The sequence below is a fragment of the Oreochromis aureus genome, linkage group 3 (genome assembly GCF_013358895.1).
Source record: "Oreochromis aureus strain Israel breed Guangdong linkage group 3, ZZ_aureus, whole genome shotgun sequence".
NCBI lineage: Eukaryota > Metazoa > Chordata > Actinopteri > Cichliformes > Cichlidae > Oreochromis > Oreochromis aureus.
In genome coordinates, this window is record NC_052944.1 from 41676442 (window position 1) to 41694255 (window position 17814).

Genomic DNA, 17814 nt, shown 5'->3' on the forward strand with positions numbered 1-17814 from the left:
TCTGTGTGCTCACTAGAATAACACTTCACTGCTCTCTGGTCAAGACCCTGCTTATTTAAAATGATAAAAACCCACTTTAAAAAAAAACCCAAGCTTGAGCCTTCTTTTCTTAGCAGACACAGACCGAACTTGTCATTTATTGCTAAGGTCTTAGCAAAGGCTGTGGATAAGCAGCTTATAGCTGTTTTAGATAAAAACTGTATTCTTTATCAATTTAAATCTGACTTTCGTAGAGCTCATTCTTCTGAAACAGCTCTTTATACAGTGATGCAGGAGGATGTTCTATTTTGCTGATGTTGGACTACCTCTGCTTTTGATACTGTTGAACATCACATTTTGTTCGATAGGCTGAGATACTGGGTGGGTGGTTGAAGTGGTTTGCATCATAGCTGTCTTAACAGTGCTTTTCTGTGGCACTTTCTCATACAGATCCTTGCCCTCTTCTCTTAGTGACGGTGTGCCACAAGGTTCTGTTTTGGAGCCCTTATTGTTTGTATTACACCTGCTCCCTCTTCAGCACATTTTGAGCATCTTTAAATGCATTTGTTATCACTGCTATGCAGATGACATTCAGTTATGTATCTCTTTTACGCCTCAAGATGTCTCAAAGCTGTAGATCCTGAATAGGTGCTCAGGATCTATTAAAAGTTAGGTGGCTGACAACTTTCTCCAACCTAATGAAGGAAAAACTTACTTCTTTGCGTGTCCCTAATATATATTGGTGATTAAGATAACACAAGCTCTTGGACCCCTTGTGACATTAGCAAAATCCTCTATGGGGATCCCTGGGGCAACTTTATACTTGTTTTTAACACTTAGTGTCACATTGTGTTCCATTGTGTGGAGATTATTATAAATGCATTTATTTGGTGTACTGTAATTCATTGTCTGCTTGTCTAAGCAAAAACTAGTTGAAATGTCTGATGTTGAACTTTGACCTCTATATGCCCCAAATAGGTCCCTGAGGTCATGTGATCAGGGCCTCGTATGAGTACATCATTTCAGGCTAAAAACTAAAGGAGAGAGCTTTTCTAAAAGTGGCCCCAGACTTAGAAACTCTCCAACTTTGAGCTTGACATCTCTGGATTCAGATCAATTAAAAAACAAACAAAAAAACCCTCATCCTTTAAATTTGCATTTAATTATGTTTTTTTTTAAATGCACTGGTATATTGTTGTGAAGCACTTTGTGATGTTTTTCTTGAAATATGCTATGGAAATAAAATGAATGGTTGAAAAAAAATTCCCGTCTGTGGTGTAAAACAGATTTAATTGCCAGATTATTGATCATTGATATGGTACATAACAAAAATAATTTTGCATAAATGTACTACAGAGGACAGTTATTATTGTCTTACCAGACAGTAAATAAAGAGAAACTTGAGGATGTCCAGAAGCATCCTTCCTAAGGAGATCTGCAGTGGCCCGAGGTGGGAGTTGGCGGTGAAGAGGGAGATGAGTCTGAGAGAGCTGAAGATGTTGGCAATGGCAAACAGAGCCTCAGCTATCAGCGTCGGGTGCCACATCTCCCACTCCTCCCTAGGCCGAGAGGAGTTATACTGAAAGAATAAAAGATAGGAAGGAGAGTGAGGCAGGAGGTGAGAGGAACAGCAGAGGAAAAGATTAAGAAAAAATACATAGATATATATATATAAACAATTTTTTTCCATAGTAGCTGGAAGAACATTAGATGGGAACAATGATGGAAGTTTTTTTCTATCCATCAACTACAAAAGTTAGGGCACGACAGGTTTAACCTCACTGAGCTGAATGCTTAAGAGGCTTTTCATTTGCCTCTACCCCACATCTCAACTAAGTTTTATCTAAAATGACTTTGTACTTTTGTGTGTGTGTCTAATCTCACAAACATCACAGAAAATGTGCCTCCGCCTCCACTCTCCTTTTGGCAGAGGAATAAGACCTTTAATGGTGTCCAGTCTCTGTGCTATATTATGCTAAATATCTCCGGACTGAGTCAACCTTGTGTAAAATTGTTATTATTATTATTTTTTTCCCTTTTTTTTCTGCAAAACTGGAGCACAAATGCAGGACAGAAAAGGCAGGTAAACTGAACAAAAGACAACAATGATTTTCTAGTTTGCAAAGATCCAGTAAAACAAAGTTCTGCATCTTTTAAAGTGAGAAATTAAAAAGAGTAAAAACAACACAAGGAAGACTTTTTATACACACGGTGACCTAATAGGAAACTTTTCATAACTTCCAGGGAACCGACTGAAGCGACAACCAATGACAGCACAGGATACCATTGATTGGCATAAGATGTGGTCGTAAGTAGCCTACATTACATGGTTACCTAGGCAACCAGAGCCTGTAATGTCTGCAAGTCTGACCTGCAGTCAGCTTCAAAGCGATGCTCGACAAGCAGATCACTGCCAGCGTGGACGCAGATTAAAAAACACCAGGAGAGGGATCATAAAGCACAAAGCCTTCAGTGTTTCCCCACTCACAGACCTGATATGATTTTCTTGTTTAATCTACCAAGAAAACATTCGCATTCACAGCTGCTGCACTAGTGGAAAATCCACTTGCTCTTATTTTGAAAGTTAATTTGCTGCTAACTATTTATCACCATATATTCCTGTGATTTTTATTTTTTATTTTTGGGAGTTGATGATCGTTTTGGCTGTGAGAATATTTTATGCTTATTTTTTGTTTGTTGTTTATATCATAAATGGAGCTTTAAAAAAATTATTACACATTTCCAGTTGGTCCTGTATATATTTAGTTCCTTGGATTTAGAAGTTTAAGAACCTTGATTATTTTCTAACATTTTGTTTTATACCCTTGTTAGTCAAGTCTGAGCTTCATTTGTATATGCCACTGTATATGTTCAGTTATTGTTAGTTTTAGCTACTGTTCGCCAGTATGAGGGTGAACAGTAATTGTATTCCCGTCTATCATTCTATCGTGTCACACTTCCTGTTTTATTTGGGTAACAGGTGTATTCCCTTGTTCCGTTTCCTGTGTTATCCTAGAATTTTGAACTAATCATTAAACACTCATGTTATGTTTGATGCCGGCCTTCTGTGGTTTACGACTATGTCCACAAAAATACTGCTCACACATCCGACACACCACAGGCTCAGGTGCTGTTGATGATATCCTTCAGCCTTTTCCTGAAAGAATAAAGGTTGGGACTGTTGCGGACTATGATCCTTTTTGTTTGACTCTAACAAGGCTAACTAAAGCTGGAGGAGAGGTCAGTGTCCTGTGATGCGGTGCTCTTCGATATTATTCAGCTGCCTCTCCAGTGAGCTTCAAGTTCAGTCATTTCATACTCCAACTCCACTTTCTCACTAAGGCTGCACATTGGAAGAGTTGCTAACCTCACTGGTGTATTGCTTTGTACACTTTGTATACAAAGTCATTCTATCTGGGTTTAATGAAGAACACTTTTTATAAGGTTCTACCAAGTAAAATATATTTGCATCTCCACTTCACTAGCAGTGGTCTCTCTTCCACAGCATGTATTTTGTCCCAACTGGTCGCAGCAGATGGTTGCCACTCCATGAAACTGGTTCTGCTGGAGGTTTCTTCCTGCAAAAAGGGAGATTTTCCTTCCCACTGTTACCAAGTGCTTGCTCATAAGGGCTCTACTATTGATTGTTGGTGTTTTCTCTGTATTACTGTAGGGTCCTTACCTTATAATATAAAGTGCCTTGAGGTGGCTGTTGTTGTGATTTGGCACTATATAAATAAAACTGTATTGAATTGAATCTCGTCACTCTTATTTTGAAATGTCAGTCACTGCCAACCAGCTGGCCTACAACTATTCCCTGCCTCATGTTTCTCTGCTGGTGGTTTGCTGGCTGGGTTGATGATGTGCTGGTTCCAGTGATTTGCTGCACTTTGGGCTTCAATTTCATGGTCTCATCAAGTCCTCCAAAGCAGAACAAGGAGTGCAGTTGCTAACCACTCTTCAAGAAGCTGGAACCGGAGAGACTGACAGGACAGGCCTCCACTGTCTACTTGTTAAAAAGAGGACCTGCTGTATTTACCGAGGGGCACCTTTTCATGACAAAGTTTTTATTGATTTCTTCAGATTTTAGGTGCGAATCCTTTCACAAGAACACACTACTGCCACAAACAGAATCCAAATTTCTGATAAACAGCCCGTCTTTCAAAAGACAGTCCCATGAATCATTTTGTGAAGACCACACGCATGTTATACAGACAAAACACAGACTACAGTGACTCTGATATCACACAGCAGTGCAGGTATCCAAAATGTCGGAGCATTCCTTGAAAGATAAACACCCTTTAATCCCCAGGAGCTCCCTCAAGCTCTCCGCTGAGCCTTTAAATCTCAACACAGTTCACAGTCGAGGTCCTGTGTTTCTCTTTTTGCTGTTCTTAAGTCCACATTTTCCTCTGCCCCCAGCTTTCTGCTCAATCCTCCTTCGTGCCACGTGCTTGCACATCTTACTCGTCTCCTGCCATTTCTCTTCTACTTTCACTGTTAATCCCTCTCTATCCTAAGCTCTCTCTTCAAGCCTTTATTCCCTAAAACCGTGATAAATAACCATTCATTACCCTCTTTCTCCCCCACTCCTCCATTCTCTGTTAGTGTTACCGTTTCTTGCTTCACTCATTTCTGTGACTGCTTCCATCCCATTTGCACCAACCTTCTGCACATCTCTCCCTCTCTCTCTCTCCCTTTCTCTCTCTCTCGGTTGTCTCATGCTTGGCTTCCACCTCATTCTAAATTCAGCCATTAGAGTTCCACAGGACTTGTGTCTCGTTAACTCTGCCTCTATTAGCATTCACCGTCCTCTCAAACACACACACACGTACATGAAAAACACGGGCCAACCAGAAACAGAAGCATGCACACAGATGCACTCTCATTAATTTATGGACTCTCTCACACCTTCTCTCAGATGTGCTTGCCTGTGTGTGTGTGTGTGTGTGTGTGTGTGTGTGTGTGTGTGTGTGTGTGTCAAATCTTGTGACTCAGGAGGATTTTAAATGTTGATGAATATTTAAAGGAAAAATGAAAACTAAAATATAATGTGCCTGCAGCTGCTTCTCTCTTTGTGTGGGCATTCATTGTGTATGACCATGTGGATGTTTATCCTTGCATGAATGCAAGGTTACAGTTGTGCACATAGCATCTGCATGTATGTGCGCGCGTGTGTGTAGGGCCTGTGTAGGAGGGCCACCCGCCGCCATCAGTGACTCACAGCTGCCGCAGATGGCCCAGCCGTCTGGCGTTTGTGTGTGTGTGTGTGTGTGTGTGTGTGTGTGTGTGTGTGATTACACTATTTGCTCTTAATAAAAGATAAATTGTATATGCATGCAGAGTGCGCAGCTAAACAAGGTATCATTAAAGCTAAAAGCTGAGCTGTGAAAGAAAATCACTGAGGCCATTAAAGTGAAACTGTGAAATTATGTCTCTGTAATATGTGCGACTCTCAAAGATGAACAGTGACAAAGGCAGGATCATGTTTTTAGGTCAAAGGAGTTGCACTTCACAAAGGGCGTGGTTCAAATTCTTTTTATGGTGACGAATAAAAGGAAAAAAAAAACAAAAACAAAAACCAGTGACTTGCTGGATACTACGTTTTGTCTCAATTTGACATCCGTGGCATCTGTTTGTATATATTGGTAATACTGTATATATGTATATATCTCTATATATCATGGATCGTGGCTCTCAGCAGTAAAATGGAAACATTTTTAAACAGCAGTTTTGCCAATTCATTTTTCCAGAGAAGTTTTTCATTTTCATTTTTATATTTTATTATTTTCTCATGACACATTTGCACAGCCAATTTGTCTTTTAAATGCCTCTGTTGGCACATTCAAGTTGCCTCAGCCAGCCGTTGGTGGAAGCATCAGCAGGACCCATGTACGTGTTCACGAAACGCAAACACGTAACCCACTCTTGAAATCGCTCCTCTATAGTGCTGCTCCACCTCTAATTAATATGTTTGTCTTTAGAAGTTTAGAAGGTACACAGTAGGATTTTTTTTCCATAAAGGAACATAGTTAGTGTTTGCATTATTTTACTGTGTCCACCAAAATGTGACACAAACGGCATTGACTGCTAGGCTGAGCAAAGGGCCCCATAGTGGTGTTGCACTGGGCGGTGTTCTCTGCATGGTCTCTCTTATGGTCAGTTAATGTTAACATGTACTATTGTGCATCTGCAAGCTGTCATTTCTACTATTTGGGTGAATGTATGGGACACTGCAGCGGGAAATGGTTATTGCATGACCAAAGCCATAAAAAAGAAATGCTTTTATGCAAATGGATTTTAATAGAATAAATCTCATCTGTTTCTTTGTCTTCAAACTCTTCCTACAACATCAAGAGTTGAGCAGCCAAGCTTTACAGACAGGTAGATTTTAAGCTCCTGAAACTTCTTTCCATTATCAGATATTATGATGTCATCATATTGCTTAGCAACATTTATGTACCTACACTGTTATATAAAAGAATTATAGGCATAACATGACCGCAACTTCTACATTGTATCCACAAACCTTAAATTATGAATGATATAGACCATCTAGCTGCCTGGCAAAGACCTAGCTAAAAACAACCTTTTTTAAGTCTTTACACACCTACAACACCTTCTGAAAGCATTCTACCATTTTAATTTCATAACAATGACATCTCATTTATTGAATTATACATCCTTAGTAACCACCTAGCAATGGGCGAAAATTTCTAGCATGTAAACAATATCTAAATAAAGATGCAGCACTGCGTACCTCTCTGGCAACCAGCTTCCAGAAACCCTGAGCAACTACTTTTCAGATGGTTGGGAAATACAACTTTCCCTAGCAACTAAAAGGTTGCCAGGAGGCTCTAAGCATGCATGACTGAGGCTAGCTTGAATAGCCTCAGTCATGCTAGCCTCAGTCATGCTAGCTTGAATAGCTTTCAGCTATTCAAGCTAGCATGGATTTGCAGTGCAAATATGAGCAATTCTGACCCCCCAAAAACAACATGGTTATAACACCTAGAAAGTAAAACAGAAGCTTTAAAACAGGTGACCAAAGGGTGATGTGAAGTTCACTCTTTAGTGTGAGGGTGGGGCCACATGGACAGGGCTTGTGCAGCTCAGAAATTGTCGATGGGATTGGACTTTGGGGAGTTAGGAGGGTACGTTAAAGCCTTGGCGTCTTTTCTGCTGGTGGAGATCATGGCTAGCATTTCAATGCAAGGATTTCCCATCACCACATTACTTACTCTCGCCTTCTATGAGTGTATTTAATGCTATGGCTGAGCACTGTAGTGCTGCGACACTGCTAGCAGTAAAATCTCCACATTCGGATTGTTTAACAGTCATCTTTCTTCTTCCACACAATGCAAACAAAAGCGTTTAACAGACATTTGAGCTTTGCCTGTTTCCTGCTGTTCCATGAATGCATCATTACACAATCAGCATGTTACTCAGTATCATTTTAGTTTCATCTCCCAGCAAGAACATTAAGCACTGATTACCTCATAAACTGACTAATGCTTTATATCTTTCACTGTGCCCATCATCCTCCTTCCCCTCATCCTCCCCTCTTTCTTATACACACATTCAACTTTACCTTCACATAGGCCACTATCTTCAGAGATATGGTGGCCAGATAGAGGGAGTTCATGGCGAAGTCCATCAGATTCCACCAGTCATGGATGTACTCTGTGAATCCCCCGTCCCACATCTCCTTAATCTCTGCCCAGATGAAACCTAAAACACACAGGCACAGTGTACACAGAGCTGGTTATTTACATGCACACACACAGTTGTGTCTATATGATCATTTAATGTCATCCATCGGCGGTTTTTGTTTGCCTCATTTCTGCAGTATGAGAAAAGTTTTGCTGAATATTTCCCTTTGTCAGCGGCCTCGAAGCAGTAAGCAGAGAGCCAGCATATTTGTTCTGTATGACTGGCTTTAGATAAAGTAAATAATGCACAAGTCATTTTCTATTTAATACGCTCTCCCTGGAATATCTGGCTCTGGGTTTTTAAGGTTATGTTTAAGACAGATGGCCTTGGTTAACCTGGATCCCAAGTTTTCACGTATCAGTTTGCCTCTGCGGCACGGTGGGTCAGTGGTTTGGTGTGTTCTAGGAAATAAGACACCAGAGGATCTTCCAGTTGGTTCTTCCCATGGGTTTGGCAAATTAGAATGGCCGTTACTACTGCCTAGTAATGTTTAAAAGACGGAGCTGGTGTGTGGTTCATTATTGCTGTGGCTGTTTAGAGAGAAGCTGCAGAACTGCAAATGGAGTATGAAAACTAAGCAACGGTTATTTCCTCAGTCAATCTTCTGGGAGTTTCAGGGGTTTTTACAACATCTACGACTCTCTTCCTCTTTCATTGCTCACTGCGTTCTTCTTATCTGTGAACAAACTCTGTCCCAGCAACAAATCCAAACATAGTTATTATTCTTAGAAACAACAAACAATATCACCAGAGTGGTCATAGTCATTTGTTGATGTGAAACAGATCCCAAACAATGGATTCTTGGCTCTTGGTTTTGTCACAAAGCAAAGTGTGAATGATGTTCAAGTATTATGTTATATGTCAAGTGTACTGTAGAATGACCACAGATCCCATGATAAGATTTACATTTACTGGAGCAGAGCGAGTACCCTGATTACCAATTTTCTGTTGCTATGAACTGCAATCAGGGTTTGTAAGTATTCTGTAAAAATAAACTAATAAAACAAGCTTAATTATTATCTTAATTATCATTTAGTCACATCTGGACACTCCAAATGTCATTATTATACACAATAAAGTAATGAGCATATAAAGCAGAAGGGTTATATTTTTATGTGATTCAAATACAAGATGCTAACATTATTTTACATTTACATTATAAACAGGAAACATCTACAAAATTACTTTATTAAGCCCCAAATGAAGAACTGAGATTTGCAATTCTATAGTTTTTTTTAATGGAAAAAGTTTAATTATTCTAAAGGTAATAAAAAACAGGTTTTATATAACCTCATAAATGCTGCCTTGTAACATCTTTGGGTACAGGAGACAGAATCATTTTAATCATCCCCCCCCCCCCCCGCTAATTTTGCTGTGCACGTACAATGACAATAAAGGGCTATTCTATTCTATTCTATTCTATTCTGTTCTATTATATTCTGTTCTTACAGCATTAAATAGGTGAAATAAGTTCCAGCAAAATGAACAAATGAACCTGCTGTGAATACCGACAGCTGATCAGTCATATTTTGGAGACCTTTCAAGCGTTCCCTCTTGAAAGTAAAATTTAAATATAAATCAACTCCAACACATTTCAATTTCTGAAATATTTCTACATTTTTTTGTAATTCCATGCAAACAGTTTTAAAGAGAATGCAGTGATCGTTTCAGAGATATCCAATAACACAAGAACTTTTATATAAATGTATACAGACCACCTTTAATATAGCTTTTGTCTCTCCATAAATAACATTCTGGTACAGCGTACCTTACCATACTTTGATTTTTGACAGCAAGAAAATGTTAATGCTGCTTATATTTCATTTAATCTAAAGTTTATTTGAGACGAAGGAGTTTTTGGAAATAATTTTTGAGCTACCTGTTGCTCATCTTTCAGTCACAAGTCTTCCTAATCTTTTTTTATTAAATTTAACTTAAAAAATAATGCTACTTTAGCTTTGGTTGTTTTTCTTATTTAAAAATTAACATTGTAATGGACTCATAATGGTCCAGAAAAACAAATATATTAGAAATCACCTAAAATAATGAAAATGAAAAACCATACAGACCACTGTGCTGCAGAAAAACATGGAGGTATTGTTGTGTGGTACTAAATCTGAACTTAAATAAATGCATACATATGTATTTTAACATTAGACAGATACGTAGACGAGTATTGCCACAGACTGTAAGAATGACAGACATGCTGAACTTTATTTTGAACTCTGGGGAGAAAACATTTAAGTTATTTTGCAACTATGCCACAGTGATTCTTTGGTATTTAGTGCAGCCTCTCATTTGAAATAACTACAAAAGGAAGCAACAGAAGAAAATGTTCCAGTTTTTACCATCAACATGACAACCAGTTAATGGTAAATCAAGTTTCTCTTTGTCAAACATGTTTTGTAGCCGAGACTTTAAAAACGAGGAGAAAACAAGCGGAAGAGATGATGGAAGAGAGCAGATGGTTTTGTATTTTTCCAAGTGATTATGGATTGCATTTGGAAATGATTGGTGTCAGCTCTGAGAGAGAAGATGGAGATGTAATCACTCATTTCACACCCACCCACCTACCCACTCTCTCTCTCACACACACACATACACAAAACCAACTCCTCCACAGGCTTGAAAGCAGCCGACCACGCACCCCCACATCCACGCACTTTTACAGACACACTCCGGGGCCTTTTGATGATTAGCAATCAAACAGAAAAAAATGAAGCAGATAAGTTTTTCTTTATTAATTTAAATCTGGTTGTTTTTTTACTGTCTGGAGGAGAAAGTCTGGCTTCTTGCTGGGCAGTGACTCATTCAAGACTTTAAATGTGAAGTAAGTCGTTAGAGCTCTGCTTAGAATAGTTGATATGAGTCACTTATTAAAGACATATGAAGAAATAAAGTGTGACATATTTTGTTTGTCTGTGCAAAATGTGTGTAAGCACCGTTTAAATTTAGAGAAAATGCACTTTCAATAACAGCTGAAAAACGCTCACAAAACTAGTCGTTTCCTGTTGACGTCGGTTGTTTTGAACAGTCAAATGTTACTCCACTGACCCTCTCCATGCACCATTTCCTGAGTCAAGTCCCAAAGTCCCCTAACTGTCAGTCTGTAGTTGGCAAGTTTTGAAATAGATTCCCCCAAATCTTCCTCCAGCCATGTAGGTCCCTCTATACTGATGTTTTAAAGGTTACCCACCCATTTCTGTAACACCGTCAAACTCATAACAGCTGAAAAAAAAAAAAAGAAAACTGAAGCAGCAGAGCCTGGAATCTTTGTTTATATAACTTCCAGTTCAGCTTCATCAGAGCCTGTTATCCACATTATGGACAATAGCAGTGCAGGCATGAGCGTTTTTGGACATTTGGCAGTTCTAACCAATCATGCATTTTGGACAAGATCAAAAAATGTTTAGTGTTTTATGCATGTTTGTTAGAATCATTCTACTCTTTGTTTTGGGACTGTCAAGACTTGGGAGAGCAATTTTATAAGAAAAAACAAAAAACAAACAAACATAGGGTTAATTTTAGGGTAAAGGTCAGTGGAATGAGACTCTTTGGAAGAGGTGGTCTTAGTACAGCTTCAAATGAACTCCAGAGTGGTTTAATCTATGGTTTGAATGCGATCTGACCTTGATCCGAACCAACTACTAGCAGTATGTTATAAGTTCAAGCTAAAAAAAAATTCTTAGTATTCTGGAGTGCGGCAAGGTGCTATAGATGTGCAAAGGTATGTACGGGCTGGCAACTAGCCGTGAAACGAATGTAAATTCTCCAACAGTCCAGAACACAGCAATTTCTCCATGTTTTTACTTTTTATGGTCCCAATAAGTAGACTTGACATTCTCACATGGTTTGAAGAGACGCATTTTGTTTCACTTGGATTTTTCTCAAGCAGGCGTTTGCCCTGTGTCCCCCCTCTTATATGCCCTGCCCAGTCAACACCCTTGGCTAAACCCAGCTGAGCACTTCTACTAGTGTCAACACACCTATCATTGTGTGGTACATGTGAGAAAGTCCAAGTGGAACTGAATTCATGTGTGAAAATGACTAATTTACCGTGACGCTTTAGCCTGAGACGCTGCTAGTTTTGCTGGGAGCAGCTACCGGAGGCTGCAGCAGTGGTGGAGGGGGCTCCACTGGTTGGGTGAGCCCGCGTCACAACACCACGCTGTCAAACTGATTTCAAATTTCAAAGCTGTCAGACACTTGAGAACATTAATCAGATCTCTCAGTTCCCTGTGGTGACGCGCAAGTCTTTCTTCACAGTCTCATTCATATATACATTGAGTTTTCACCTCTAGATTTTTCAGGAAATTCTTGGAAATGTGTTAAAAATAAAAACAAAAAAAACATGTACATATGTATTCATAGCCTTTTTGAGTATAATGATGCTGCAAGGTTAACACCTATTTTCATGTTCCATTAGGTTGATAGGGAAGAACTGCCCAAGGAACAAACAGGAAGGTAAAAAAAAGCCTTTATGTAAATAAAGCAGTGGTGGGCAACTCCAGGCCTTGAGGGCAGGTATCCTGCAGGTTTTAGATGTGTCCTTGATCCAACACAGCTGATTCAACACATCCTGAAGTTCTCCAGATTCAGGTGCGTTGACTCAGGGTAATATCTTAAACCTGCAGGCCACCGGCCCTCGAGGCCTGGAGTTGCCCACCCGTGAAATAAAGGTAAGCTGAAGTGAAAACATCACCATTTACCAGGATAGATGTAAAGTTGCTCTTTGAAAAAGCCCCTCTTTATCGTGCTGAAATTGTGACCGTTAAACAGGACTTTTAACTTTCATTGACTGTGTCACAAAACCCATGTGCTTCAACTATTTTATCACATGAAAAACACGTCTTCAAAGTGTGATTTGAAGTGGCTGATGGCACACATTTCTCTCAACACACAAAAAAAGCAGAATAAACAAAAAAAGAGAGTTACTGTCCCCGTCTGTAAAGTCTTTAAGTCCAGTAGAGCAGAACAACAAAGGCTCTAAAAGCTGGATTTAAACTGTGTTCTTGCCCTCGGCAGAACTTAGTTTTGTAGGCAGACAGAAGACATCTGTCAGATCATGAAAATCCTTGTAAAGATGCAAACCCCTGTTGGATACCAGCCAGTGTAAGGGATGCTATGTGACTGAATTACAGAGAAACTTCCAACAGAACTGAGGTCAGAGCTGCAGAAAGGCCAGCCACAAACAGAGCGGCCTCACACCCAGATCATTTCAGCAGGTACAGAGTTTTTAAGCACAGAGGAATACTCTGAAAACTTACCCAGCACCCACGGCAGGATCATCCACTCCACGATGGTGGGTGGGGGTCCCTGCATGTGCAGGTTGGTACGGGCGATGTGCTGCGAGGCCAGCAGCAGTAGGAAGAGAAAGGTCAGGTAGGACGCCGTGTGACAGATGAACTTGATGAAGGGCTTCTTAATGAAACGTCCCAGAGCGCTCTTTGGAGCCAACAGGTAGATCTGAGGAGGATGGAAGGGGGGGGATGGAAAAAGAAAGGATTTGAGTAAGAGCATAAAAGAAGAAAGAGAGACAAGATAAGAGAGAGACTGCTTTGTTATTAAATGATCTTTAATGACCAAAAAAAAAAAAAGAAAAAAGCAGATGGAAGTGGCTTGAAGGCATAAAAACACAGGACTGAATGTCTGCAGAGACGTGACTCTCAAAGCATAGCAACACAAACAAGAAATTAGACATTATGTAACGATTAATTTGTAAAAAAAAAAAAAGTACAAAAAACATCATCTCAGATGCTTGTTGATGCCTTAAAACTGGTTTTGTCCCCTCAATTTCAGCTCAAAAGGAAAAAAAAGATGTATGCAAGTCGATAAATGTCCATGCTCAGCCACCGTCACCTTGTGTTTCATCTGTCAGTGCTGTTATTGTTATCGCCGGCGTTATTGCCGCTATGATGCTTGTTTACTTGTTCTGCTCGTCTACTTGCTGCTGGCAACCTCGGCACACTGAGTCACGCCAGAGATGCTTTTTAACTCGAACTGAGTCGCACGTCGACAGACTCAGAAACAATAAGGCCGAAAGAGAGCGAGAGGGAGAGAGAGATGTGCTTAAATACACAATTAAAACATTAATACCTAACCCCACTGTGGCACCACTCTGATTATTGATATGTAAGCACTTTATGTTAATTATCTCACTTACATCAGCAAAAACATGGCGTGTAAATAACCTCAATTAAGACCAGATTACATGTCGGAGTCTTTGAAGACACCACAAAGGTCACAGTAATAAACGAGAGGAAAGAGGTGCAAATATTTTCCCCTCTTCTAATTATTCTTCCTTCGCAAGCTTCATAGAAAGACAGAAAAGTAAACTAACATTAAAAATTAGCTAACAGCATTCATCTAAAACGGAGGAAACATTTGAAGAAAACCTGTAAGATGGCTCCGAACTTCAAGACCAATTATTAGGTTTAACAGAGTTATGTTGAAAATGTATCCCTGAAATGTGCTGCAAACAAATATTTACTTTTCTCTGGCTTTATCTTTAGTGGGGAATCGGGAAACAAGAGCCAGTATGTAAGTTGACTCTGTGCCCTTTAACTGTCATGTGACTCTTCATTTTAGAACCGCCCATCATTCCTGCCAGGCTGTGAAAGGAAGCAGCACATGGCAGTGAAGGCAAGCACCAAATTTCTGTACAAAACTGTCTTTGGCTCGTCAAAGTACAAAAATCTAATGCGAGTAATTCTCCTGAAGATATCAAGTTTGTTTCTCCCTCTTGAGTGACTTGTGGTTTTCTCCCTTTGCCTCAGATCTCTTCCTTGTTTGCATATCTATTGAGTTTCCTGCTGCACATTCTTGGATGTGTCAATAAATCATTTAAAGTATTCCTGGAGTTCAGAGCAATAACCTTAAAGTAAAAACAAAAAAAAAAAATTGTTCTCACAGTGTTAATATGACACCATGACAACCGCCTGTGTGAAGGTTATCCAAGCCTTTGTCAGCTTGGACAAAGGCTAAATGTGCTGTTACCGGGCTGATCACTGGGATGCTCAGGATGTCATTTTGTTAGACATTTTTGTTTAGTTTATAATTGTTATCAACAGTTTGAGTTTCATCCATCCATCCATTTATTTTGCATCACTTATCTGAACCCAGGTCGGGACACCAGCCTAAACAGAGAAGCTCAGACCTCCCTCTCCGTAACCAACTCCTCCAGTTCATTTGGGGGAACCCTGACGCGTTTCCGGGCCACCAAAGAGATACAATCTCTCCAGTGTATCCTGGTTCTATCTAGGGACCTCCCAGAACTTTTTCCCCGCAAGTGCCCAGGAGGCTTCCCAATCAGATGCCTGAACCACCTCAACTGGCTCCCTTAACGTGGAGGAGTAGCAGCCCTACTCTGAGTCCTCCCAAATAAATAAACTCTTCCCCCCTCTGGGGGGCATCAAAACCTGGAGAAGCCTCATATCTGCTGCTGATCTTGTACTTGTCTTCCACCTTCGATTGCTGCATGGTTGACAAACCCTTGCTGCGGTCAGATAGACCCATGCAGCATGTTGGAGATTAGCCCACCTGGACCCTACAGGGTAAATCTTAGTCATCAGGTGTTCATCAATTAAAGGCTTGCCCAGACCTGTATCCAAGGTGGAACACCATGATCCATGACCCAAGAATAGAAATGAATGTGTAGTTTTGTACAGAATTTTGTTTTAACCGTCTTAATTTTTTTTTTTTTTTAATTTTTTAATTTTAAATGTTTCTCAATTTCTCTAAACTCAAAGGTTTTAAAAGATGAACAAAAGCAGATCTTTATCTGCATCCCAGCATTAATGACTCAGCAAGTTCACACATTGACTCATAAGTCTGAGTCGAGACTGCAGGTGAAGTTCATCTGTGTGTATTTAGCTGGCTCATATTACTGCAGTACCAACAGCATAAACAGAAATTTTTCTGAAACGAAATCCTTTAAAACATAAAATAACCAGATTAAATATATATGACACAGTCTGTATGTCTGTGACATCTGTTAACTTCAAGTTCCTCTTCAAAACCTTATTTCTTATTTTCCATCGTCCTTCAGTCAATAAACCGTAACTTTGGTCTAATTACTACCTGAAAACAGTCTGAAAAAGCAGCAGTTTGGTAGCATCAGCTCTCTGACTTTATTACCTTTATTTCGTCTTTTTCCCCGTGTCACTGATTTCCTTGTCTTCACATTTCAATTTTCTTCCTTCACTGTTAAGCTGTCTTTGTTCCTTCAGTCTATCCTTGATTTCTTGTCTTTCTCCTTTCTAGGGAAATGATCATTTTGTCAGTTCCTCTTCTCGTCTGTCTTTCCCCTCCTCCTGCCATTTATCTCTCACAAAACCTTCTTCATTTATTTTCTCTAATTCCCTCTTCCTCCTTTGAACTTTCCTGAATCTCAATATTTCCATTTTTCTAAATTCCTTTCCAATCTATATTTTCATCTTCTCTTCCTGCCTTGCTTCTTGAAATCTCGATTCCCCATCTATTGTCGTCTTTTTACCCACTTTCTTCAAATCTATATTCTCCATCCTCTTACGTTCTCCCATTGTTCCTTTTTCCTTACCAACGAGAAGACCGGGAACAAGAGTCCGATGATGAAGCAGGTGACCAGTTTAACCACCCAGTGTCGTCTCCTCCAACCCGGGAAGCCATCATACCACAGTGTGGCCAGCAGCTGCTGGCAGTTTGGCTGTGCCACAAACTGGAAAGAGGAAAACAGGGAGAGGAAATGCAGTTTAGTATATGCGAAAAAGCCCTGAAAAGCCCTAAAGTAGTTCATTAATCATACAGGGGGTTTAGGGGGGGCAAGACACCGCTTGTATAAAAACAGCTTTATGCAGAGTTGACATTACTACTTCCCAAGTCTCATCAGGCTACACTTTAAAAACTTTTGATCAGCCTGACTGCTTAATAAGTTCATGGAAACATTTGTCTCCGACTGCTCAGTGGTGTTTATTTGATCCTGATGCCATCACCAAATATGATCTCCTCTTTCTTCACTTTATTCATTTTTCTCAAATCAAGAAGGCTGCAGCCCTTTCATCTTTTCTCCTTCTCCTATCATTCCATCTATATGTAATTAAATCATTTTGTTATTCACAGTCACACATTCCCAACAGAGTAAAACATGAGTGGCTATTAGTGTGTCCTCTATTAGTAGTAGTCGGATATCAGAGTGAACTGTCATCTTGTTAAAGTCCATTTCCATCTCGACTGTGACATCGACTCCTCTGACTGATTTCCACTGGGGTTGGGATTTGATTTCCCCTAACCAATCACAAGAGAACAAGGTATCCACCTGAAGCTAATGTGATTAAACTCGACACTGCTGCACAGCAATGCAAACATACTGTTTTTCCCCCAGGGATTTAAAAGTAAAGAGCAAAGTACAGTAAAAAGAAAAATAGGTCTTCAAACGAGGCTGCTGGTAAACACGTAGCAGATAACATTTGCAGATAATTTTCCAGGGTTTTTAGAATCCTTATCTTGTTGTATCCACTGGTGTATCAGTGCATTAAGCCAGGCAGAGGAATTAATTAATAACAAACATTTTAAGACGGAATACCAAACAGTTAAAGACACTCAAACAGACCAGACACGTCTTTGACAGCCAGAGAGCAGAAAAAAACCCCAACAACTGAGTCAGTCAGCTACACAACAACATTCATACAGACATGGCAGAAGCTCAAACTTCGGCATATAGACATAGCCAAGACGTCTTGTTGATGACTGAGAATCAGAATGAGGAAGAAAAGTCATTCTGAATGTACAACATGTCAAACCTTGAGGCAAATGTACTACAGCAGGAGAGGACCACACCGGGCGACACAGCTCAAACAGGAAACGGAGGGTACAGTTCATCCAGGCTCAACAAAAACTGACAATAAGAGTTTGGAAAACGTTCCCTGGTCTGATGAGTCTCGATTTCTGCTGTGACATTCAGGTAGTAGGATCACAATTTTGTGTAAACAACATGATAGCATGGATCAATCCTGCCTTGTCTGAACACCATTATACCACCGGGGTGCTGCAGGTGGTGTCATGGTGTTGGGGATATTATCTTGGCACAACTGGATTTTTTGTAACTACCACACCCTACCCCAGTTGTTGCTGCCCATGTCCATCCCT

At 40.0% G+C, this 17814-nt stretch overlaps 1 protein-coding gene across 1 annotated transcript in view; it reads right to left on the reverse strand.

Moving 5' to 3' along the window:
- The window catches only part of trpc5a (transient receptor potential cation channel, subfamily C, member 5a), a 184851-nt gene that overhangs the window by 30691 nt on the left and 136346 nt on the right, over window positions 1–17814 (reverse strand). Inside the window, exons 9-12 of the mRNA XM_031757781.2 lie at window positions 16250–16387; window positions 12960–13158; window positions 7571–7710; window positions 1358–1558 (exon numbers count right to left, since the gene is read on the reverse strand). Of these exons, the coding sequence (XP_031613641.1) occupies window positions 1358–1558; window positions 7571–7710; window positions 12960–13158; window positions 16250–16387 (678 nt within the window). The remainder of the gene's footprint in view (window positions 1–1357; window positions 1559–7570; window positions 7711–12959; window positions 13159–16249; window positions 16388–17814) is intronic.